Source organism: Triturus cristatus, chromosome 4_2 (assembly GCF_964204655.1).
Source record: "Triturus cristatus chromosome 4_2, aTriCri1.1, whole genome shotgun sequence".
Lineage (NCBI taxonomy): Eukaryota > Metazoa > Chordata > Amphibia > Caudata > Salamandridae > Triturus > Triturus cristatus.
Window position 1 is genome coordinate 359938226 of NC_140586.1, and position 27286 is coordinate 359965511.

General features: G+C 49.2%; 1 protein-coding gene across 1 annotated transcript in view; it reads right to left on the reverse strand.

Annotated features, from left to right (window-relative positions):
- CEP350 (centrosomal protein 350) overlaps positions 1-27286 on the reverse strand; it is a 1602561-nt gene that overhangs the window by 1498096 nt on the left and 77179 nt on the right. Inside the window, exon 7 of the mRNA XM_085601771.1 lies at positions 10823-10930. Within this exon, the coding sequence (XP_085457897.1) occupies positions 10823-10930 (108 nt within the window). The remainder of the gene's footprint in view (positions 1-10822; positions 10931-27286) is intronic.

Genomic DNA, 27286 nt, shown 5'->3' on the forward strand with positions numbered 1-27286 from the left:
AGTTACTTACCTTCGGTAACGATGTATCTGTAAGAAACATTAGTTAGTTAGATTCCTCACCTTAGAATATCCCCAGGCGTCAGACTGGAGCCGGAAGATTTTGTGTCAGCAATACCCCTTGCGCGTCGCTAGGCGTCGTCTGCGGCTCCGCGTCCATCGTCGGCGTCGTGCGCCGGAATGACGTCGTCGGAGTACTTAGACGCCCCCCTCGCGCGCTGACGTCAGTTCTTGTACATAGCTTTCCGCGCCAGGAACGCAGAGCCATGCAAAGACCGACACTGGTGCCAAAAATAAAATCTAGGGGCCTGAAAAGGATAACCTTAACCCTAGATGTCAGTTCGCAGAACGGGGAGGATGGGTGGGTCGGTGAGGAATCTAACTAACTAATTTTTCTTACAGATACATCGTTACCGAAGGTAAGTAACTTGTTCATCTGAAAGAAACACGTTAGTTAGATTCCTCACCTTAGAATAGATACCCAAGCAATACCATCCACCGATGGTGGGTCTGCGAACCAAGATCACACCAGAAAGTCCTGGAGGACAGAACGGCCAAAGAAGCCATCCCTCCGGACTTGGCTGTCAAGGCAATAATGCCTGGCAAACGTGTGTAGCGAAGCCCACGTCGCCGCCTGACAGATGTCCTGCAAAGGGACACCCCGTCCCAAAGCAGTAGTAGCCGCTATGGCCCGAGTAGAATGGGCGCGCAGCCCAACAGGAGGGTCCTTTTTTGCCTAGGAATAACAAATTTTGATGCACAAAACGACCCACCGAGAGATGGTCCGTTTGTGCACAGCTTTCCCCTTCTTAGCACCCACGTATCCAAAGAAAAGTTGGTCGTCCACCCGGAATTGCTTTGTGCGGTCCAGATAAAAGGAGAGCGCACGTTTGGGGTCCAGACGGTGGAGCCTCTCTTCCTCTTTGGAAGGATGCGGAGGCGGAAAGAAGGTGGGCAAGGTGACAGACTGCCCAAGATGAAAGGGGGTCACCACTTTCGGAAGAAAGGAGGGACGAGGCCGAAGGACAACCTTGTCCGGATGAAGAGAGAGAAAAGGACGCTTAGATGATAAAGCCTGGAGCTCACTCACCCGTCTAGCCGAGGTGATGGCTACCAGAAAAGCAGTCTTAAGCGTCAGCAGACGAAGAAGACAATTATGTAGAGGCTCAAAGGGAGCCCACATTAGAAATGTGAGAACAAGATTCAAGTCCCACTGAGGCATTACAAAAGGGACAGGAGGGAACGTGTGAGTAATGCCTTTTAGAAAGCGTGTAACTACAGGGGACTTGAAAAGAGAAGGCTGATCAGGAAGCCGCAAGAAGGCAGAGATGGCAGCAAGATAACCTTTCAAGGTGCCCAGGGCAGAGCCCTGCCGGGCCAAAGAAAGAAGAAAGAGCAGAACCTCAGAAAGAGGGGCGGAAAGGGGATCCACAGCCTTTGCTGTGCACCATGCCACAAATTTGTTCCACCGGCAGGCGTATACCGTCTTTGTGGAGGGACGCCTGGCTGCCAGAATGATATCACAGACTTCAGGAGGCAAGTCAAATGGCATCAACTGCCGCCGCTCAATCTCCACGCATGGAGGTGGAGGCTGGACAGGTTCGGGTGGAGGACCGTCCCCTGCTGCTGCGACAGAAGATCCTCCCGAAGGGGCAGACGTATCGGAGGATCGGTCAACATACTGAGTAGCTCGGGATACCAGTATCTTCGTGCCCAATCCGGAGCCACCAAGATGACTTGGGCCTGGTCGTGCCTGATCTTCTTCAGCACTCTGGGCAGAAGTGGTATAGGCGGAAAGGCGTACAACAGACCGCAACTCCACTCGTGACGAAAAGCGTCGCCGAGCGAGTGCCGCCTTGGAAATTCCAACGTGCAGAACTGCTGACCTTGCGCGTTCTCTTCGGTGGCGAATAGATCTAACCAAGGCTCTCCCCACTGCTGAAAGAGACCTTGCGCCACCTCGGAGTTCAGACGCCATTTGTGATCCATCATGCACCGGCGGCTGAGTTAGTCTGCTCTGGCGTTCAGAGAGCCCGCCAGATGTTGAACCACTAGGGTGATGCCCTGGTGTTCCAGCCATGTCCAGAGGCGCAGAGCCTCCTGACAAAGGGTCCACGACCCCACCCCGCCCTGTTTGTTGCAATACCACATGGCGGTGGTGTTGTCCGTGAACACCTGCACGACACTTCCCCGGACAGAGGGAAGGAAGGCTTTCAGTGCAAGTCGGATCGCTCTCAACTCCAACAGGTTGATGTGGAGACGAGACTCCGCCGGAGACCAGAGGCCTCTGATCTCCGCCTCTGCCATATGGCCACCCCATCCCAGGAGGGACGCATCCGTCACTACGACATGTTCCGGTTGGGGAAGGGAGAGGCTCTTGCCCGTGACCCAATCGCGGTCCGTGAGCCACCACTGCAACTGCTGTGCAGTGCCCTCCGAGATCAAGACATGGTCGGACAGGTTGCCGTGATGCTGGGCCCACTGAAACTTCAGGTCCCACTGCAGAGCCCGCATGCGCCGCCTGGCGTGATGCACCAGTAGGATGCAGGAGGCCATCAGCCCCAGAAGCCGCAACACTAGCCTGACCGAAACCCAGGATAGAGGCCGAAAGATGGGAATCGGGGCCTGAATATCCCGGACCCGCTGTTCCGGCGGATAGACCCTGAACTGCGCCGAATCGAGAACCGCTCCGATGAAGAGGAGCTTCTGAGAGGGACTCAGGTGTGACTTCGGCACGTTGATGGAAAACCCCAGCAAATGTAGGAGATCCGCCGTAGTCTGGAGGTGGGAGACGACTGCCTGGGGCGAGCCCGCCTTCAACAACCAGTCGTCGAGATAGGGGGAAGACTGGAACCCCTGATCTGCGCAGATGAGCTGCGACCACCGCCATCACTTTTGTGAACACCCGAGGGGCACTGGTAAGGCCGAAGGGGAGCACGGTAAACTGAAAGTGCTCGTGACCCACCGTGAACCGCAGGTAACGCCGGTGGGCCGGCAGGATGGGGATGTGGAAATATGCGTCCTGCAAGTCCAACGCTACCATCCAGTCTCCAGGGTCTAGGGCAGCTAGAACCTGAGCCAAAGTTAACATCTTGAACCTCTCCTTCCGGAGGAAGGCATTGACGTTCCGGAGGTCCAAGATGGGGCGTAGGCCCCCTTTGCCCTTCTTGGAAACCAGAAAGTAGTGGGAATAACAACCACGACCTACTTCTGGGCTCTGAACGCGCTCGACGGCCCCCTTGGCCAAGAGGGCCGAAACTTCCTCGCGGAGAAGATTCAAATGATCCCCCGAGATACGGTGGTGCTGCGGTGGCATGGCTGGAGGGGTCGTCTCGAAGGGGAGGGAGTAGCCCCTTCGGACGATTTGCAGCACCCACCTGTCCGATGTGATGGACCGCCAGTGGAGCAGGTGATGGCGAACTCTGCCGCCCACTGGCGTGGAATGGGCCTAAAAGCTCGGACTAGGAAGGCTTTGAGGCGGATGCTGCCGGGGTGGATGTGGGCTGACCGCGTCGTCCTCCAGAACCGCCTCGGCGGAAACCACGTCCGCGACCGCGCGCAGGTTGGTTCTGCGGCTGGTGGCTAGGCGTACGTGAGGAGGCACCCCTTCCTTGGCCACGAAAGGGGCGAAAGGCGGAAGTTTGCGACCGCGGGGCCGAGAGGCCCAAGGACTTGGCCGTAGCCCGGGAGTCCTTAAAGCGATTCAGCGCACTGTCCGCTTTCTCACCAAAAAGGCGAGTGCCATCAAAGGGCATGTCCATGAGAGTGCTCTAGACATCCCCCGAAAAGGACGTGGACCGCAGCCAGGCATGACGTCTAAGCGCCACCGTGGTAGAAATCGCCCTACCCAGCGAGTCCGTAGTGTCAAGCCCACATCGGATAGCATGTCGTGCTGCATCCCTCCCATCGGCCAGAGCCTGGGTAAGTCGTGTCTGGACCTCCTCCGGACACAGGGGCAGCACGTCCTCCACCGTATCCCACAGAGTGTGGGAATAACGGTCCAAGAGACAGGCGGTGTTCAAGGACCGCAGGCCCAAACTAAGGGAGGAGAACAGCTTTTTGCCAAACTGTTCCAGTCTCTTGGAATCCCGGTCCGGCGGAGCGGTCGGGAAGGAGGATTGGGAGGTAGAAGCCTGGATAACCAGGCTCTCGGGGGTAGGGTGTTGGGACAGAAAACTGGGGGTCGCCCGGAGCAGGGCGGTGGCGCCTGGCGACGTTCCTGTCCACAGGAGGAACTGTGGAGGGCTTGGACCAGGTGCCCTGCAGAACGTCAATGAGGGCCTCATTGAATTGCAGCAGAGGCTCAGTGGAGCTTGCTGCAGACTGAAGCACCTCAGTGAGGACGTTAGTCCTCACAGCCACGGCAGGTAGCTCGAGCCCAGGGGCTGCGGCCGCCTTGCGCAGCACCACAGAGAAAGCAGCACCCTCCTCCGAAGCCACAGTCGGAGGAGAGATGAATTCAGTGTCTGGAGAGGTATCCAGACCACTGGCCTCCCCCAGTTCATCTGCCCAGTCCTGTGACAGCTGAGCCTGAACGGCCATAGGATCCTCGGACCCCTCCTATTTGCCCCCGTCATCCGATTCCTGGTAAGCAGGAGGAAGGATCGGAGCCGGACGATAGACATAATGTGTCTCTAGCGGCGCCGAACGCGGCGTCCATCGACGCCATAACGGCGCCGGGCCCGGAGCGGGGCTGAACTGGGGCTCGACGCCGAGCGGAGCCGGCGTCGGAGGTGGTACCGGTGTCGACGCCGGCGGAGGAGGCATGACGAGGTCGACCGGCGTCGGCGGGGACTCGGGAACGGGTCCCTCGGGCACTTGCGGCGTCGAGGCCGGAGCCGTCGACGGCGCCGGAGCCGCCGGCAGGCAAGGTTGCCCAGTCGGGTCCGCGGGGCCCGAAGGCGCGCCAGCGGGTGTCGACGGCGGAGCCAGGTTCCTCATGGCCGAGAGGAAGGCACTGACTTCCGCCGGCGTCGCGTCAGTCCCAGGGACCGGCGGGTATGGGGACTTGAACGGCGCCTGCGGCTCCGCTGGAGCCGCGGGGGTGGAACCACCCTGACCCTCGGCCGAGTCGCGCGACCGGCGAGGGGAGTCCGAAGAGCGGTGTCGCCTCTTGGACTTCTTGGAGTGCTTGGAGTGCTTCGACTTACCCGAAGACTTGGAGCCAGACGATCGATGATGACGACGGCTGCGGCTCCGCGACCGATCCTTGGACCTCCTCCTGGACCGGGATCGAGAGGGGCGTGGAGCCGAGTGGCGAAGCTCGAGAAGCTTACGGGACCGCTCCCGTCTAGCCTTCGAGGTCAGGGCCTTGCAGTCCGAACACGACTCCGCGTCGTGGTCGAGGCCCAAACAGTACATGCACCGGCGGTGATGGTCCGTAACCGACATCAAGCGGCTGCAGTCAGCACAGGCTTTAAAACCAGGCATCCTACAGGCACCGGAGTCGAGACAAGATCAAAAAGGATCAAAAAAGTTAGTCAAAAATTGACTAAAAGAGGTAGCTCTCCCGGATCTGCGTTTACTGGCGCGGAAAAAAGAAGAACTGACGTCAGCGCGCGAGGGCGGCGTCTAAGTACTCCGACGACGTCATTCCGGCGCACGACGCCGACGACGGACGCGGAGCCGCAGACGACGCCTAGCGACGCGCAAGGGGTATTGCTGACGAAAAATCTTCCGGATCCAGTCTGACGCCTGGGGATATTCTAAGGTGAGGAATCTAACTAACGTATTTCTTTCAGATCATGCGTTACTTCATTTCATTCATAAACAGAGAACATCTCTGGCAATATGTGGGTTGGAAAAAGTTAATTGTAAATTTGCGATTCTTCTCTGTAAGCAAACATGTCCCCCTGGGGAGATAACCCAAGTCTGGAAAATTAGTGGTTGTTGGTTGCCGTCCAATTCTCATTTGTGACACTTGAATAATGTCTGCTCAGATGATCTGCCACATGGTTGTGCACTCCTGGAATGTATTCCGTAGACCGTTGTCATGTATTGCTCATGTCCATAATCTTGGGATTCTTAAGATAGTGTAAGTGATCTGGATTTCCCTGTTTTAATAGGTAAACATAGTTGTGTTGCTATCTGTATGAACCCTGATGCGCGTGTTACGCATGCAAGCAGGAAAGCTTTTAAGGCATACATCACTGCTCTTCTTACCAGGATATTTATGTGCAACTGACACTCTTCTTTTATCCACAATCCATTTGTGTTTACATGTTTTAAGTGTTTCCCCCATTCTGCGAGTGATGCATCCTTAGTAAGGAGGAGTTGGGGGCTTTATGGGATTCAAAGTTGTCCTTTGAAGATGTTTTCCAATTTTGACCACCATTTGAGCACTTGTTTCATGGATGGTGTTCCCATTACAGCATCTCAATCTCCTGAAAATTACTGCCATAGACGGCTCAATCATTCCTGCATTATCCTCAAGCATAGATGACAATAAGGTAATTGCGCATCCTGCTTGTGGACCATGCTAGGTAGCATATGCGAGTTCTGCAGTAGGATCTACAGCACGGACGGACTGGGAACAGAAACCAGCCCTGGCAATTCCACTCGAGGGGCCCGGGGGGCAGTTTGGGTCAAGCACCGCTGCCGCTTTTGTTACAGGGGGGCGATATTGCAGTGCAAAACAGGCCACCAGTAACAAAACCAACCTTCTCAGGTAAAAAGCCGGCCCCCACCCTTCCGGCCTACCGGGAAAACTCCCAGTGTCTGCTACGGCCAGTGCGGCCCTGATCTACAATCTCAATGGGATCAGCATCACAGCAATCAGTCAGACTCCATCCATGCATCGAAGGAGACTGCAAACGATCTGCAATGATGACTGCTCTACCACAATTGGATATGTAGCCTCTCCCTACCCAGAGCTAATGGTCATGACGGATGCATCATTGCTGGGCTGGGGAGGTTATTTAGGGAAAGTGGAGATCAGAGGACTCTGGTCCCCAGCGGAAGCTGAACTTAACATCAACTTATTGGAGATGCGAGCGATTTACTTGGCACTGAAGGCATTCCTCCCAATCATCAAGGGAAAACGGGTGCAGGTTCCCACAGACAACATGATCGCCATTGGGGTACTACAACGAACAGTGAGGAATGGTGCTGTGGGTCCTGTGTCAGGAGGCTCCACACCTTTGTAAGTGCCTGAACAATCAGGGAATCTCCTTGATTGATCAATTCCTTACAGTATCTTTAAAGACTAGGGCGGACATACTCAGCCACCAGTGTCTAGCTAATCACGAATAGCAGTTACACTCTGAGGTAGCACAGTGCGTTTTCCAGCATTGGGGAGAACCCTGGCTCAATCTATTTGCCCCCGCAGAGAACATGCAGTGTCCAAATTTTTGAATGGTGGAGTGCCCAAGGCAGTCCTCCCTGGGAGATGCCTTCCGTCTACACTGGTGATTCGAACTCCTGTATGACTTTGCGCCGCTCCTTCTCTTGTCCAGTGTGCTGAAATAGACCAGGAAAGACCAGGCACATGTCATCCTAATGGCTCTGGACTGGGCGAGGAGTGTGTGGTGCCCGGAACGTCTGGCACACATCTTGTTAACAAGGACCCGGCCCTAAGGGTAGTTGCTTTATTATGTCCACTCCTATACCTTGTGTGTCTCATATATCTTCAGGTAGCCAGTTTTCATGGTGAGGGACGTGAACTCGGCTGTACTAGTGTAACCCAACCCAACTTTCAGCCCTGAACTGGGCAACTGAAAAAGAGAACCAATGTTGAACCACAAAGACCAAAAGAGAAAAAAAGAAAAAGTTGAAAGAAAAGAAAAGTGTGAGATTGTTCCAAGTGGGCTCCAAGGTGTGGGTAGGCTTCACTTTTCTCTTGCTCGTTCAGAGCGCTCCCCGGCTCAATTAAATGTGAAACAGATGAAGTGCCCGCAGCCTAGGGCTACATGCGAATAGGGGTAGGCCTACCGACAGATATTCCACTAGCAGAGTCCAAATATACTCAAACCCCTTTCTGGAGTCCTCCGTTATGTCTGTCAGCCGCAAAAGAGCCAATGCTCCCCCAATTTAGCCTGCCACTGTGTAATGGATGGGGCTTCTGGTTTTTTTCCATGCCGCTGCGATGGCCATTTTAGCAGCGACGAGACATACCCACATGATGGAGCGGTCTCCATATGTTTACCTTTGCAGTAGCGGGTCCCGGAGCCCCAGAAGGGTGTGTTCCAAGGTTTCCGGGATGGGGTACCCCAGTATCAGTTTTATTTGAGAGAGGATTTCTTTCCAGAACGGTTGAATGGATGGGCAATCCCACCAGATATTCCGAAAGTTGCCCAGGAGCCCAAACCCCCTCCAGCATCTATCCGTCGTGTTAGGGAATATGTTCTGTAATTTCTGGGGATGGAAGTACCAGTCGTACATTATCTTGTAGTGGGCTTCTCGTAGATGCATAGAGCGGTTGTGTTTGGCAATGTCTTTATATAGGCGGCTCCATTGTTTCTCTTCTACAGCCCTTGAAAGATTAGTGTCCCAGAAAACCCTATGCCTCGGAGTTTGTTGTGGGCTCAGCGCCCTAATGAGGACGTATAGGAAAGAGATAGTCCCCCTAGTAGAGGCCCCTGATTGTGCAAATTTCTCTATGGGAAGCAGGTTCCTGGTACCGACCAGCCACACCTGGGGTTGCTGGAACCAGTGTTTTAGCTGTGCACAGTGGAAGCCCTCTGTAGATTATAATTGGAAAGCTTTGGCACAATCCGCAAACGACAGAAGTGCCCCGTTTTTGTATAGGTGGGAAATCATAAGACAACCCCCAAGTCTCCAGTGCTTAAATAGTCAATCATGCAGTGCCAGAGGGAACTCTGGGTTGAAGTGTACGGGGGTATATGGCGAGGGAAAGGCCGTCAGGGATAATGTGTTCGTAAATAGTTCCCAAGTAGTGGCCGTGGGGGTGCTAAGGTAAGCGTTCAGGGCACCTGTGTTGCTTCTTCAACCATAAGAGATCCCAAATGGTCCTGCCAGTTGTTTGTCCATATGGATCCAATGTTTTTCGGATTCTCTGAGGGACCATTCCGTCAGTACCCGAAGTTGGACTGCTCTGAAATAGCCCCAGAAGTCAGGGAGGGACACTCCACCCTCAGCGCGCGTTCGAGTGAGCGTTCGATATGATAGGCGTGCTCTTTGCCCCTGCCATATAAATTTAGTGACCATCTTTTTGAGGTCTATTAACAGTTCCCTAGCTACTGGTATCGGGAGCCCATGAAAGAGAAAGCAGCCTCGTGAGGACATTAATTTTTATTGCATTTACTCTCCCCAGCCAAGAGGTGTAGGCTGCTTTCCATCTAGTTAGGTCTGCCCTGATCTGTCGCACTAGCAGCGGGTAGTTGTCCTTATAGAGGCCAGCAACGTTTGGCATTAGCTTAACCCCTAGGTATGTAATCTCTCGGTGCGTACATCTAAACGGGGAAGTTTCCTTGATTCTGTCAACCAGTTCCCCCAGCAGAGTTAGAATGAGCAAGAATGACTTTGATAGATTCACCTTAAAGCCAGATACCAGTTTAAAATCGATCCCGCGCCTCCTAAATGGCCGGGAGCGAGATCAGCGGGTCAGTGATAGGAAGAAGGATGTCGTCCACAAAGAAGGAGATCTTATGGTAGTTAGTGCCAGATTTTATCCCCTTTATATCCTTGTTCACCCTAATCTTTTCCTCTAGGGGTTCAATACTAAGGGCAAATAGCATGGGGGACAGAGGGCATCCTTACCTTGTCCCCCGCAAGATTGCTAAGGCGTCGGACGCCACCCCATTTACAAGAACCCTTGACCTGGGAGAGTGGTAATTGGCCTGCACCATACCGATAAATGTTTCATGGAAGCCAAATCGTCTCATTGTTTGAAGGAGAAAGGGCCAGTCAACCCGATCAAAGGCCTTCCCCGTGTCTAGCGAGAGAAGGGCCGCTGGAATGTTTTTCTTTTGGGCTTTTATGTGATGCTTTTTTTGAAAGGGCTGACCCACATGTTCCCACGATCACCTTTTGTGATGCCACAGCGGGACCTACATTTGGTTCTCACTTATCTAATGTGCACTCCATTCAAACCCTTCATAGTTGTCCCTCACACCTATTAACCATCTAAAATGTGTTCCTTACTGCATCACTTCTGCTTCAGTCTTTCCAAACAAATTAGTCCTTTAAACAAAGGCAGCTTTTCTGTCGAAGGTGGTTACTAACATTCACACAGGACAATCCGTTACTTTACTGGCCTTTTATGCTTAACCTCACCCCTCGAAGGAGGAGAAATGGCTCAGCAAACTTGATCCTAAGAGGGCTTGTAGTTTTTACATCAATTGAACCAGAGAATACTGGCAAGGTGAACAGCTTAGCATTTCGTTGGTTACTCTGGAACAAAAAAGGAAAAGGAAAAGCAGTGGAAAAGGGAACCATGATTTCAATGGTTCTACATCGGATGTCGCAGATGGAGATCAGAAAGTGCGCAGAGGTGGCCGTCTTATAGTGTCCCCGATGTCACATCCAGAATGGATGGACCAGCCACACAACGCCACCTGTCAACGCAAGAGGAATCTGCTTTAAAGTTTACAGGTCTAGTCTGGCGCCTGGGTGAATATACATGGTGGTGGCAGTTAGAAGTGTTTATAAGAAACATGCTTTGGGAATCCGCACATAAGTAGCTATACTCTACATTTATGTATATTAATAGAAATTCCATGATGGAGAAGTTATTTAGAGAGATACACTTTATGATACACATTTGACTCACTTTTTGTAAATTGTGCCTGGTTTGATCAATATTAAAATTGTGATTTTTAGCCAATGTTCACAATTTGAGTGTTGACTAACGAATGACAGTACTCACCCTTCAATGCCAGTTCTCGGTACAGCTCTCGGCTAATGTTGTGAAACTCTGCTTCAGGCCAAACTTTACCATCTGGAGTTCTTATCTTTGTCTCCGCTGGATTGAAGCCTACATCAGAAAGACACGCAGAAGCCATCAGAGTAAACAAAAGCAGAAATGCTTCAAGGAACTCAAGCAATACGGACAACAGAAGATCTCTGGCAGCAAATAACAGCACTGGCCATTAGCTTATAGTACAGCGTTGTGGAGGAGGAATGGGTAACAGAACATTCAGACAACAAATCTTCTTTCTGCTAGATCTCAATATTATTCTCCATCCCCAAATAGTAACAGTAGCAGATTTGGCAGTCTGTGTGATCTGCAAAGGTCTTCACCAACATACATTTTCTGCATCACATCATTTATCAACTTCATTTCAAAATATGACACTGAAGTCACCCACCTAGCATCACTTTCTCATGACAACAAAGAGGCCACAGAATAAGTAGTACGGTGCACATGGTCATACTGACATCTAAGCTGATCCTCAATCATTAATGAGCGTTATCTTCCAATCAATTTTCAGATCCCTCAATGACACACTCTTAAACCAAAGTCCAACTACTTTCACAGCTGTTCAGCTCATATTTCAGGTACAAGGCTGCCATGCACCCTTTTGCTCTCTCTCCTTACCTGGCTATCTGCCCTCCCTGTTTTTTTCCTATTCCCCTTCTGTTTCTTCTCCCTTCTTTCAACCTTCACAATTCCATCTGCTCTTTCCACCTCACCTCCTTGATTTCCATCATTCTTTTTCACCCACCCCTAGTTTTTTGTTTCTTTATCAATTTCTCCACAATCCATCCTTTTGAATTCCTTGTTCTCCTCTTTATCTCCTCTGCTATGTCCATCTGACACCATCCTTTGTCCCCATTTATTCTACTCCTCCCTTGTCCCACCACCCGCCTCATTCCCTGACTTCAACTTTTCCTTCACACCACTTCCTTCTATCCCTGCATTCCTTGACCCTCCCTTAATGCAGAACACCTTCACCACCCTGTCTTCAGTTCCCCTGCCTCTGCTTGGCTCACCCCTTCCTCTCACAATCTCCCCACACTCACCCTTACACTACCATCTTCCATCACTACTTCTTCCAAGCTAATCATATAGCCCCTTCTCTATACTTTCACCCTTCCAAATATAATCCATCACCTCATCGACCAAAATGTTGCAATCTAGACACGTTATTCAGTACCCAGCCACCTCCACATTAACACAATATACCAAAAGATATCCTAATGCAGCTGACAACATTCCATGTTATACAAACTTTCTGCTTACACATCATACACCTCAAATCCACTCACCTCATCATTATTAGACAAATCCAGCACATTCACACAAGCCCTCTGCATCCAAAAAGCCAAGACTTCCTCTACCAAAATACTAACCGCAAAACCCATATTTCTCCATGCATAACCAACACACAACTAATCATGGCCCTTATCCACACAATGTATAAAAGCCAACAATTCTCATCATTTCTCCCACTAGCTACCTACCAAAAGAAATCACCCTCCAGATTCACACAAAACACCTAAATACTTCAGCAACAAAATGCACAAAATTATATACAGTACAAACTTACTGCATACCACAGCATCCACCTCCACTAACCATCATCCCCACACACCAAGCACATCCAGACTTAAACAAACCTCACACTAACTACCAACCCAACTGCTCCATTCATCACATATTGTGCAGATACAACCATCCATATCACCCCTGGATGATATGGTTCATACAACCTCATCATCCCTTCCCACTACATTACCAGACTATATGAAGTCTTGCAATATGCAAAACAATTTCCAATATTAGTGCTCTACATACATTCTCACCAACCGCCACACATCTCCAGCATACTCCACAGCCAGTGCTTAATTTGAGCCAGTGGATTCCGGTGCTCGCACCTGCACTTTATGGTCAACACTGGCACTTATGACTGTCTGCCACATGGTGGTCCTGTCTGACTAATTTAAAGATCAGCTAAGAGCAGATGATTATTAATTCAATATACATTGAAAATAATTAACACATGCTGCCCAACCCATTCCTATTGCATTGTGGGCCAGGATTAGTCTGAATTGTCACACTTGAAGGAGTGAGATGGTTAGTAGTTGAGTTGCTATGGCACTGGAAGCATTGACATGGGCGGTGCAAGGTGCAGTGATCTACTCACAAGAGCCTTGGCATTTAGGTTTAAAAAAAAAAAATCTTTTTTTTTTTTTTTAAACTAAGCACAGTCCACAACTCCAGCTATCCTTATTCACATACTCACTACCGAGCCAATACCACCATTTTTTGAACTTCACTATAACGTAACTAACCAGAACACCACACCACACCACACACAACACCTTTCCAGTCTCTTGAATATCCATAATAAAAACGCTACAATAAAAAGCATTTAACATGAACCAATCAATATCTTAATGCTTGCCCCTTTAAATGGCTAATACAGTGCACCACTAAGCTCTTAAACACATGCAACATAGTCAACTGCTGCAGCCTTCTACTAATCTTTAGTCTGCCCAACTGTAGCACTTGGTAAGTAATGAAAAACAATAGTCTAATAAATGGCCAATCAACTGAAGGACTTCTCTTTCAAACAAAGTTAGGATATCTGTAACATACCAAACATCTTAGCCGGGATACATGAATTCCGTGCATGGGATTTGGGCATTCCAGAAAAGATAAACTGGGGACAGGAAAACACGGGAACTGGAACAAGGGATGGGAACTAAGGAACAGGACAGAAGTGCCTATTGACCTAGCATAAGGAACTGAGGTCACAGTCAACAAGTTAGACGCTAACCCACTGCTCGCCACTTCCCTCTCGGATGTGAGCAGCCAGTAGCACTACCACAGTTCCAGATTCACATAACCACTATAAAAACCCTATATCCGTTACCCACAAGAGGTTCGTCTGAATGGAACTTGTGCCAGGCAAACATCCACTGACAAAGTTTAGGTGGAAGGCTGCAAGATTCCAAAATCACTACTGTGAACTACTACAAAGAGATGAGTCACTATAACTCTATAATCATAAGGAAAAGGCTTACACTGGGAGGTCGCAAAACCTATGCCTTATATGAAACCTCAACTGAAACAAACCACACCCTTCAAACCACAAAGCCCAATAATTATTTCCCAAAAGGAAACATCCACCTCTTGAATCACAATTGCAGAACGAAGTCTGTATACAATGCCAAGAGGCTAAATAAGTCGAACACAACACAATACAAAAACCTATTAACAAAGCATCTAATACTTCAGCCCCCATGCAGTGGTGCAGTGGAAAGCTTTCATGTAAAAATCAGACTGCCTGCGAGCTTGCAAGTACCCATCCTGACAAACTGGCCGTAAAATTCAGTTGTCATTACAAATAGCCTGTCAATGTGTTTTCTGGTTTTTCATGTCACCACAAAATACTGACGCAGTGAGACTGCTTACGCTACTGCCGAAGAATAATCTGCGAGATAGGTTCAACATCATACGTCTACTAAAAATATGAATATGTGAAAGAGAAAAAGGTTTCGGTTTAGGTGATTCTCCATTTACAGTTCTCTCTCACCTTACTACGTGAAGGAGATGCGGTGCACGGGCTGTCTCATCAGTACTCTCAGCAGCCAATTATGGCTCAGGAACACCTTCCGGTCACCATGCCTTCATAAAAGCCAACCAGCGGGAGAGCAGACATCTAGCGAACCCTAGCAATTCCTGAACCACTGGGGTCCCATGACCTGCCACAATGGACCAAACAGCGAACCACAGAGCAGGATTGTTACTCTGCCCACATATTTGGAGTCCTCAGGGCCTCACCCAGATTTCCCACATAACTACAAAGAGAACAAGGATACCTCATGCTTAAGCCTGGTTCAGGGCAGAGGGCCATAATCAGTACTTTCGACATAAAACGATTTGATCTACCATTCATAGTACCTTCAACAAAACAGCTCAAAACTAGGTTAGCTCTTTGACACAAAATCCTATTAACTCCACCAGTAGACCAAGATGCGGACCAAATATCTTCAGGTGTCTTTTCTGGTCCGTATTGTAGTAAAGAAAAGGTTTCCCACATGTAGTCCTTGTTCTGCATTATAGCAATCTTCATTGAGGTCAAACACTTGAAAAATTCCCCTCTGTGTGCACGGACCCTAGACCACCTTTTTAAGTAGTTTTCGTTCATGAAAACAGCATCATAGACTGTCTTTGTACAAAAGCTTACACTTATTCTACGAACTGACAACCTAACAAAGTACTAATTTGTTTCTTGATTGTTCCAATTAACACTCTAGATTGCTCTTATAAAACTGCACTGCAGCATTCAAATGCAGAGAAACCCCCTTTAGGCAGTTAACATGAAGGAAGCAAGCATTGGCAAAGCCAATAGGTCTCTGCAATCCGAGAGCTTTTGGCGTTATCAATGACAATGTCTTTTAGCCATGTATTATGGAGTAGAATGGATGTATGTTGTGTAGAGTGGAATTAGGTGGGTTCGATTGGAAGTGTTTATTGTGGAATTGTGTGGTGTCGAATTGTGTGGTGCTGAGTGAAGTTATGTGAAGTGGAATATGTGGCATGGTGTGCAGTGGAAATATCTAGATAGTAATTATATGGTATTGCGTGTACTTGAATTATGTGGAGTGGTATAATGTCTCATGGAGTGTAATTATGTGGAGTGGTATTGTGTGTTATGGAATGGCATGTAGTGGAGTGGAATTGTGTGGTGTGGTGTTGAATTATGTGGTTTGGTGTTGAATTTTGTGGCAGGATGTGGAATTCTGTGGTGTGGATTGGATGAATGTGGTGTGTAGTGGAATTTTCTTAGAATAAGGACACTGGCTCGTTAAATTGTACTTTGGGACTGCAAAAGTCTAGGGCAGCCCACACCCGAAGAGTTGCTGAATACAGATCCCAGTTTCAGAAGCCCCGAGACGTAATCAATCTTGTTGAGGTGACAGAAAGCAAAGCCTGCATGAGTGACACTGCTGCAGGTAATGACACAGACACCAGCAACTCCAACGAGATGGCTTTGGAGTGGAGTGGTAAAAACCTGAGTGAGGTAAAACGCTATTTTACCTCGGGAGCAGACCTCAAACACCCAAGATAGCCACATTTACAAGCCACTTGCAATAGTTGCCTCCACCATTAGGTGGAGCTGTACGACTGGTTCCGTACCTAGCTAGTTGGAAGTGCTAGCCTTCCCCAGATCACAGACTTGAAAAGTCCTGTCCTCAAACAACCAAGACATCTTCGGCAGATGGTGTTGACCAGTCGGTGTCAAGCTGTGCTTGGCCAACCATTTTCCACAATGATGACGCAAAGGGTGAGGCCAACAGAGCTGACCCAGGGAAGGACCATTTAACAAAAGAGAATAAGCATGGAGTGAAGGTGTGAATAAACCAGAGAGACACTATGCAGATAGCTTTGAGTAGGAAACGCCACAGGAGCCCTTCCACAATGCTACCTGGAGCAGAACTTCGAGCAGGAGCAACTTTCAGTGTGTTTACCAGATGGCCCCACGTCACCAGGGGGCACGATCCTTGCCATAGCAATTAATTTAGCAACTAATGTTTCTGAGAAAAGTAGCCCTGCTTCACCTCAATTGGACTAAACTTTTGGATTGCAATTGTTTGGCAAATCAAAAATTGCACCAGAGAGGTTGATAATGAACAAATTCCAGTAGTTAAATGAATAACCCACAGGAATGTCGAGCTCTTAACCTCTGTGGTAAATGGAGAAAACAGAGGTGACCTGGGGCACATGTGGCATCTTTAGTATGAAGAAATGTCACGTTTGGAGACTCTGGTGGCAGCGGGTTGTTGCGGTGTGGAATCTGGGGAGACGGACGGGTCGTTTATGACTTCAATGATTCCTACTATACAGAACCAGTACAACAGGTACATAACCTTTTTGTCTGCATCATAAGTTCTTCAATGATAGATTTCTACTCTATTCAAGGTAGGACTAAGTAGCTAAATGTCGTGGTCCCTGTGCAGTAAAATATACACATATATTTTTGTTATGCAGGGGTCTGAGAAGCCTAAAGAAAATGTATGCAAAATTATTCCTTGGCATTTCCAGCCCTACCTTGGCATCTGCTTGGGTATCCGAATGTAGACAACAGTGCCTAATAAATGTATGTGGAGTGGTGTGGCTCACTGGTTAGAGGCGGCAGACCCGGAAGCAGAGGTCGGTCAGGGACCAGGGTTCGATTCCCGACGCGGCAGGGTCTTTGGGCCAAGGTCAGCGGACTCGATAATTCTCGCCTCGGTGCCTACTCTAATCATAGATCACACTCAGCAACTCTGGGCAATAGCTTGCTTAATCTCCACTAACGGCCCCATCAGCGCCGGGGATGCTTGGTCTTCACCTTGGAGATGCCCAGTAAGGAACCATCTCACAGGGAAAGCCAGGATGGGTTCCCCACCAGTACACAGCGCCGGGACACGCTGCTTGAGTAGCTGAGCGCTCAATAAAACACCAGATAACATAACATATGTACTGACCTCCATGCCATGGGTCTACAAATGCTGAAAATAGGGGCATTTCTTATCCATGCTATAGTAGCCACTTTGCCTCTTGTGGAGTGGGCTTTAGGTTTTCCTTGCAGTGGCTCTTTTGAAATCTGGTATCAAAGAAATACATAGTGGTACAAAAGGGGGTGGTGATTGACGGAGCATCAGAACCAATCAAACACTCACACACAGTCAACAGATCTGGGTTTGATCCATCACCGTTCTTTAGCCCACCCTGCCACCCCAGTTCAGACATGGCCATATGCAGTCTGACCCTGTGCCTCATGGAACAGTCCAGCCCGAACTGCCATGCCATGCCTTCCCTGGACCAAGAGCTCATCAGTTGTGAAAGTACTAAGTTAATCTTCCATGGTGGACATGACCTATCTCACTGGTGAATAAACCTTGACACCTTCTAAAAAAAAAAACAATTAAAAAAAATCTTTAATTTGTGGAATTTTAAAGAAAGAAACTTGCTGTGGCGATTTTCCATAAGCCAGGTGGACTTTTATAAAAGAGACCTGATTCCAATTTGGCTAAATACAGCAATGAGTATAGTATCACTTCTGCTTGTAATAACTTTGTCCTTTACTGTGAAACCAGAATCTATTCCATTTTAGGGCACAGCACAATCTTGTTGAGCAACGTTTTGCCTCCTTAAGTATCTCCATGTAGGCATGAGAGAGATTTACGTGTTCATATTGCCTGACTTCAGGAGCCAATAAACAGACAATGGTTCTGCCATGTAGAAAGAGATTTCTTAAAAAAAAAAAAATATTTACTCATTCCTCTCAAAGGTAGGAAAATCAATTAATGATACCTGACTGACCATAAACAGACATCAACTAAAAAATGACAGACAATTCCAATAGAAAAACCTTGTGTGCGATATATTGTAATTCATACACCGTATGTGTTAAAGACATGCTATAAGTGATATCAGACAGGACAATATACATTAGACATTACATAACTGTGAAAATACTAATTTTCAACAACAAAAAAAAATCAAATCAGCTACATATGTGTAAATGGGACAAAAAAGAAACAGATTATACATAAATAACACCAAATATACTTGTAGCAGCGTCCTCATCTTTTTATAATAGCCCTAAATAGACATATGATTACTATTTAATATACAGCATTGTTTATTTGGGCAGTGAACGCTTATATAATCAACGTCGACTTTTCGACCCCTTAGGTCGGTCGGAGTGTGAATGAAGAGCATCACCGTGGGGTCTTCATCAGGACTGTAAACCAAACGTGTATATGGCCTGTCTGGTAAAATCTCAGTAAAAACAAAGATGGAATAATGGGCGAGTCATTCAATCGTCAAATAGTATTAATCCAAAACTTAGAGCCTGGAAGGTGTGGAAAATAGTAAATCTGGTATCTATCACACTAAAGGGCAATACTATTTACCTCTTACAGTAGCTTGAAATATGCATGTTTGAACAAGGAGCAACTCGTACTTCTTAGATTGCTCAGAGCTTGAAATCAGAAGTAAAGATTCAATCCAAAGTGTTGCCACTAAATGGCAATCTTATCAGACACTATCGTTGGCTTGAAATGTACACAATTATACCAGGAGCAACTAGTACTTCCTTGGTATCTCCGGCATGTTGGTCGACCGAGCATCCCAAACAAACTAACCGAGCGTGTGTAAACTTCAGGAGCCAGGCAGCGAAATTCTCAGGTGTTGGATATGGTCCTAAAGTCTGGTCAGAATATCTGGTCAATGATGTAGTCTTCTGAGTTGGGTGATTGACAGTTCTAGAAGGTCAGGATACCACCACTGTCTCTGACAATCTGGTGCTATTAGAATTATTTTTATTTTCAATTTGTGTAGCTGCACAATAACAGTTGGTATCACTAGGATCAGAGAAAAGGCGTAGACAACCAAAGTCAACCACTTGCTCAAGAAGGCATTGCCCACTGAAGTCCATTCTAGTGCCCTGGACAAGAATTTTCTGCATTTTTATATGTTTTGCGGTGAATAAGTCTGTTGGAAGTCTCCATTCTCTGAAGAAGTTTTGTATGAATTTGCCATTCAGGACCTATTTGTCATTTTTTCCTCAGGAGGTCTGCTGAGAAAATCTGCTTTTTGGTTCAGAGTTCCTGGGATGTGTAATGCAGTTAGCGTGTACCCCAAGGCCAAGGCCTAGAGTCACATGGCTTGTACTTGAAGAGACAAATGTCAACTTTGTTCCCCTCTGCTTGTTGGTATAATGCACGGTGGTGCTGTCGGTTTGAATCGTGGTGTTTTTTGTATTCCAGAAAAGTTAGAAATGCTTTGAGGGTCAGGGTCTAGATTACAATTTTCTTTTGGAAGAATACACCTTTCCGAAGTTACATTCCACCAATATGCTAGTGGCTCTGCAGCTTGAGGTGTGAGGATCAGATATACCTCTCAATTTTCATTCTTCTGCGACTACTGATCCTCGAGACTCTGTTGCAGGGATCTCATGAACAGTCTTGCATTCAGAGCTATGTATATGGTGGATGCGAGGGATCCTAGAAGGGATCCGATCTGTCGTGCCAGCCCAGTCCACCCCTACCCCTAGGAAGCATTAGCAAAGAGTTGGAGATCCTGGGAAATTTACCTCCACAGATGAAAGTGTGTATATCCCGTTGTAGGCGCATGGTATCAGAGGAAATGGTTGTGGGTAGGGTTTGGAAAAAGTATAATATTCTGGGGAGGACGGTAATTTTTTAACATTAATTCGACGCAGCCATGAGATGTGCAGTGGCTTCCAGCGACGAAGGTCTTCTTAGATGGATTGCCGGTATTCCGGCCAGTTGGCTAGCGTCCAGGAACGCAATGTAGGGTATGGCCTAAGTATCTTATTGAGCACAGTGTTTACTGGAAGAGGGCCATAGACTGTAAGGTGGGCAGGTCCTGTCAGGGTAAAGTAATGTTCAATGCACAAGAATGTGTCAGGTTTACTTTAAAGCCCAACACCGGTTCAAAGGCAGCAAGGCAATGGACAACTGCGGGTAAAGAGGTAGCAGGCTGAGTGAGTGTAAGTAGCAAGTCGTCCGAAAAGAGACCGATTTGTGGGACTGCCCACGAAAAGGAAAATCAGATGGCAGCAGTATGGCGGATGGCGATTGCTAAGGGTTCGAATACCAGGGCGAAAAGAGGGATGATAGCGGGCACCCCCGACAAGTGCCCCTGGAGAGTGTGATGGGCTTTGTGGGCTGTCCATTAAGACGAATGGAGGCTGTCGGAGCTACATATGAAGCCACAATTTTGGATATCATTCAAAAGCCTAGTCCAATCTTGCCCAGAACAACGTGACGAAAGGTCCAGCTTACCCTGTCAAATGCCTTTTCCACGTCTAGCGAAAGAAGATAGGCTTTTCGACCAGGTGTGCAATCCGACGTATATTATCCACAACCTGATGATTGCGAATTAATCCAACCTGGTCTGGGTCAAAGACTGGGAAGGTGCAATTCAAGCCTATTAGCCAAGATGTTCAAGAAGATCTTGGCGTCGGAGTTCAAGAGAGCTATGGGCTGATATGATGAGCATAATATATGGTCCTTGTCTGGCTTGGGTATAAGGGAAATTTCAGCAGCAGCCAGGGTGGGAGTGAGGCCAGAGTAATGGTTGAATGAATTAAATAGTGTCAGCATGCGATCCTGGAGGCTGGAGAGGAACATTACGTAAAAGATGACGGGAAGACCAACAGGACCAGAATGTTTGACTAGCAGTTCCCAGACGGCCCGGTGGAGCTCTGCTAGTGTGCTGGGGGCATGGAGGAGTTCGGCATGACGAGGGTCAAAAGGATACCAATCACATTTGCTCAAATAAGCATCTATCGTGCCTGAGGAGGTCTCGTCCTGCATGTAAAGTGTTTGATAATAGTTGTGGAAAGCTTGTTGTATGGCCGCTTCAGTAGTCACCCAGGTCTTGTCTCCTGTCCGTATTTTAGAGATGTGGGTTTTTAATGCATTGGTGGTGCAATTTGTGAGCGAGCATAGATCCAACTTTGTCAAGTCTCCCCCTGCAGTATTTCTTGATCTAGGAGGGAGTGCTCCACTTTATTAGTTCTTTGGGCTCGTAATTGGCCCCGCAGGATCACAAGCTGGCTTTTGTTGGGTGGGAAAAGTCTGGTCAAGTCATTCAAGGGCTTTAATCTCTGTTGTGAGGGCTACCTCTACCAGTCTGGATTCTCTCGCTCTGGCAAGTGAGACAGTTGAAATTACACCTCTGATGGATGTGGTGAACCCATCCCACAATATATGGGGGGGGGGGGGGGGGGTAAGGAGGTTTATCTGGGAGGATATCTACCTCAAAATATTCTATAATTGCATTTTGGATCTCTTTCACGTCCACTGGGTCTTGAAGTAGCTGCAGGGGAAAGCGCCAGCGTTGGGGGGGAGGGGGGGGGGGGGGGGGGAAGGGGGCAGGAGAGGACAGACTATTGGCCCAGGCCAGTTCCACATGTGCACGATTAGAGATGGCGATATCAAACATACTAACCAATTCAATGTCGCAGAGCAAAGAATGCACAAGGAAGATCTAATCAATATGGGAGTAGGAGGTATGGACATAGGAGTAGAAAGAGTAATCCCTTGCGTCAGGGTGTCTATAACGCCAAGCGAACACTAATCTCAGTTCCGCGAGTTCTCGTTTAAGTTGGGCACACATTGCGCAAGGGCCTTGGTATGAGGCTGCGTTGTGGTCTAAGTCCCGGTCCCATACAAGATTAAGGTCACCATTCATAATGATGTCTCCCTGTACATCAGCAAGCTGTTCCTTAGGTATACCCAGTAAGTAGGAATCCAGTGCCTGATTGGGGGCATATATGTTAAGCATGGTTAGAGTGTGAGTGCCCCTTAGGATGTGCAATTTCAGAAAGCGCCTGACTTGTCCTTAGTGACCTTTAACATCTAGGAGCAGAAACCAGCTTTGCATGGGATAGCTACTCCCAAGGTCTTGGTAGAGGCATGGGCCCAGAAACGATGGACGTAGGAGGTATTTTGGGTGCACCATACAGTGACAATATCTCCTCAGGAAGTGTGTTTACTGGAGGAAGATAACATCAGGGCCTTGTTTGCGCTTGTTGGGCGAGTTCAGGGCTCGTAAATTGAGTGAGAGGAGTTTAGTGTATTATGCCATGCCCATAGTGGTTGTGGGTAGACATAGTAGCTAAGCCAGTGGGCACATCAGAGCAAGTAAGCAGTATGGCACAGTCAGCGCGACCTATTCGGTATACCTAATGCCCCATAAGATAAATGAAAGAGGGGGGAAAAAAGAGACTGTGAAGGGTCCAAAGGTGTGCCTGGTCAGCAAGATAGTTAGGTATATGATGCCACAGTGCCCCTCATATGTTACCAAGCGTCCCCTATCATGCAGCAGACAGAGGCCACCTCCCCAGGGAACACATCACTGGAACAAAACAGGAAGAGAACAAATACAATCTCTCCATGGCCTCTGCCGGGACCCAGTGCCCAGGGACAGCATGCAGAAAAACAAGATCGAGTGTCCCCTCGATATGAAAAGACAATGGTGGGCAAGTGTAGATGTCAGCCACATGTAGACATAATCGGTGAGGATTCCTTCTTCATGTTCTGGAGAGGTGTTAAGAGGTCTTTCTTGGCCTCCTGAAGGGCGAACTCCTTTTTCTGCTTTTGTAACAGTGCTTAGGAACTGTCAGCCAGGCCAAACGCAATCTGTCCACAGTCGTCATCTGGGGTGGAGTTGATTCTCTGCTGGCCAGGTAATCAGGAATGATAATCATTTTTGTTTGCTTTTGCCAGAGAATGTAGCAAACGTTGCTTCCCTTTCCATTGCAACTTAAGAGCGAATGGGTAGCCCAATTGATAACAGATGTCCAACGCCCTCAGCTTTTCAGTGATTAGCTTGAAATTGTGCCTCTTGCGCAGCATGACCGGTGAGAGTTCCTGGAAGAGCTGTACGGCGTGGCCACCAAAGACCAGGTCAGCTTCCCCCTTGATACTCAAAGGATGACCTCCTTTTGTGTGAAGAAGTGGACCCTTGTGAGGATGTTCGGCACTGAGTCTATAAGCCTGGGATCAGGAACACCCGATGGGGCATATCAAGGATTAGCCGGGAGGCCCCGGCTTCACCCTGGATTGTTTGAAGGGCTTCTGCTGTGAAGGTCAAGATGGCTTCACCCTCTGCACCCCGGGTGACTCTCCGAATGTGGATGTTGTTGTGGAGACTTCAATTTTCTAGGTCTTGCTGCTTGGAATGCAGTTCTACCTGTTCTTTTTACCTCGCCACTCAACGCCATAACATTTCTTGGTATTCTGCTCAGGAATCAGCTGCTCGTTCCAAATCATCCACTTGCGTCCCTAATTTGGGAGATATTACGGCATAGGTCTTGGAGGCAGGATATGAAGTCTGCATTAAGGGAGTCTATTTCTTAGCAGATGTCCTTGAGAAATTGTTCCACATACTCCTGGGAGATGGGCAAGAAGGCTGAGCCCCCATCCGCCGCAGAGGTACTGCCCTCCCTAGCATCCATATCGGCTGTCTCAGCCTTTGCCAGATGGAAGTAATAAAGCTTTACTTAGCTGGCTTAAGATGTGGTATAATGCATCAGTCCATAAAGGGGGCACACTGCACTAACAGCAGGCCGGTGTGGCAGTCAGTACCTCTTCAAGTAGCCTGTGTCCTGTGCAAGTCACGGAGGTCAAGGCAGAAGCCTGTCAAAATGTAAGTGGCTAAGGCAGGTTTTGGCCCCAGAGCAGCCCAGTGGGGGGAGGAGGAGAAGCCGCAGAAATGGTCCCTCCTCAAGAAGCAATACTTGCACACCAAGGGCTAGGCCAGAGTTTGATGTCAGCACAGCCCCAACAGGCCCCTGCCAGACGAGTTTTTATTTTTACATCTTCAGTGCTCAATTTGAGCAGGTGGCTGCAGGTGGGGCCCACAGGCACAAATTTTTTGGGACAGGCTTTTATCCTGAGTAAGAGACAGAAGCATAAAAGGTGGGAAAAAAGGAGGAAAAGAAAAACTAAAAAACAGTGACATAAGGAGAAAGCAGGAAGAAAAAGAACCTGCAAGAGTGAGATAAAGGGAGAAGGAAGCATCCGCGTAGAAAGCTGAACCCGAGGGCCGGCTGCTAGCACCTGCCAGATCTCGCCCCAGGTAAGGCACCCCCTGCGAAAACACACAGGCCGAGTGGGGGCTCTCACTGCTGGCGGCGGGGATTAGCGGGGGTGCCCAGTCTATCGGAGGGGGGAGTCGGAGGACCGGAAAAGATGGCGACCGGTAGGGCGAACCGGACGGCGACCCAGTCGAAACTGGATAAATTCATATGGCAGAAGCATCAGACGGAGGACAAAACAGTAGCCGAGACACCGGATGGGGCCACGGAGCCCTCGAATAGGGAGCTGCTGGAGGCAATCATGGCGGTAAGGACCTCCCTGGAGGGGAGAATTGACACAGTAGCCACGGAGGGGACAGTGATCCGCGAGAACATGAAGTTGACGGAGAGAATGGGGACGGTTGAGAGTACAACTAAGGATCTAATCGCAGATACAGCCCGGCTTCAGGAGCAGGTCAAGGTGCTCAGCTCCTCCCACGAGGCAATGGCCCTGCAGCTGTATGACTACGAAGGGCGTATGCGCAGGAATAACGTCCGCATCATTGGGGTACCGGAGCGAGCGGAAGGGCAGGCGGCGGACCTGTTCATTGAGGACTTGATCCTTAAACAGCTACAACCAAGGGGCCTCTCCAAAAGTTTCACAAATCGAGAGAGAGCTCATCAGGTGCCCGGAGGCCGTCCGAAGCCTGGGGCGCCCCCCAAGACCACTGCTGGCGAGGGTGTTCAATTTCCGGAACTGCGATGTGATATTGCAGACGGAGCGTGCGGCCCCACCACTCACCATTGAGAACAGTCGAATCATGTTTTTTCCGGACTTTACACTGACGGTGCAGAGGCAGCACCGTGACTTCCTGGAAGTAAAGCGGGCACTACGAGAGCAGGAAATATAATATGCTATGATGTTCCCAGCCAAGCTGCGTGTGGAATCAAACGGAAAATCCTGGTTCTTTACCCGGCTGGAGGAGGCCTGGGAATGGCTGGAGGGATGGCGCAAGGTGGAAAAAAAGAATCATAAGACATCCTCGGGAGCGGATGACTATGTGGACTGGCGCCAGCATAGGCGTTCGCGAGAACACTCTGGCACGGATTTGCAGGAGCCGACAGGAGGGCGCTAGCCAGGCGCCGGGTGAGACATTCTGGTTTTGCTGCCTGACCGTGGGACTCTGGGGAGTACAACAATGGAATAAAGCAGCACCAAGATCAGGGGACCTGGATTCATGGGGTGAGGTAGGGGCTGGTCTGGCACTGACACTGCAGGGACTTAAGTGTCAGTACCGCTTCGGAGCTGTTCCACCGCTAACATTATGCTTAACGATATGCCACTGAGGAAAGTGGTCACCTGGGGGGGGTCTGAGCAGCTCGGGACTGGACTAGGTCCGGGAGGGGAGCAATAGGATCAAACAAGTATACCAGTGAAGGCTATGGGGGTCCAATGAAGGGAGGGTGCTGGACCCAAAACGATGGTACAAGAGGTCAGGGCGGGGATCGGGCGGAGTGGGGCGAGACACTATGGGTAGACGCATGACCGAATAGGGAGTGGGGTTACCCAAGAACGGTTAATGGGTGGGCGACGGGCACTCTGCATGTTTGGGGTGGCGGGCAGTTCTGGGTCCGCAATGCAGGGAAGCAGGGAGGGGGGTTTGTTCTTAAGGCAAAAGTTTCAGGGGAGTTCAGTTGGGAGGGAGGGTAGCGCGGGGAGTTGCATGTTGGCAATATTTTGTATTTGTGCAGATCGGCACGGATTGATGGGGCGTTATGTTCAGGCGACAGCAGACAGGATTTGGTGCTTCAATGCTACCATGGAGCGTCCAGTGGGTAAGCAACTCTCTCCACGGAGGGGGTCCGGCTATCGAGGGCCCCTGACGCAAGCCGACCAGTTACGACCAGAACCCCATGACATCGAGGAAAGGGCTTAGGCTAGTCACATGGAATGTCAACGGGTTAGGAGACAAGATTAAGCGGGGAGTGGTGTCGCAATATGTTCATCGCCAGGGTCTTGATGTGGTGCTCCTGCAAGAAACCCATCTGCAGGGAAATTCATGTAGGGCCCTGGATCGAAAGGGTTACCGAATGTTAGCACACTCTGGCTTCACTTCTGGATCTAGCGGGGTGGGGATACTCCTGCGGAAGAACTGTCCATACGTGCTCCATAAAACCTGGACAGACCAGCTGGGGCGGTACGTAGCTTGCACAGGTACCTGGGAAGGGATGGTACTTAATGTGGTCTCAGTCTACGCACCTCCTGGCCTTCAACGGGGGACGCTGTCAGATGTGGCCACTTTGCTTCTAAGTCTTCCTATGGGCACATTAGTGATGGGGGGCGACTTTAATTGGACGATAGACGGACTAGTGGATAGATCCCCCCCTAGACCGGACTCAGCACGAGGGTCCCCTCTGCGTGACTTTGTGGAAGCCCTGGGATTGGTGGATGTCTAGCGTTGGGAGCATTTCAGAGACACACATTTCACGTTTCAGTCGGGGGTCCACGGGAGTCAATCGAGAATAGATTACCTGTTTATACATGCACAGCATATCCACGAGATTTCAGACTCCCGATGTCTGGCACGTGGGATTTCAGACCATTCCCCTGTATTTGCAGCCCTGGGTATGCGACGTCCACCGCAGCCAGGCCCAATAAGGATTCCACCCTGGGCACTAAAGGTCCCTCACATTAAAGACACGTTGAGGACGGACACGAAACACTATTTTGCAGAAAACACGGATTCGGTCACATCAGCGATAACACTTTGGGGGGCATTTGGGGCGGTCATTAAGGGCAGAGCATTGTCAGTGATTGCTGGATACAGGGCAGAACG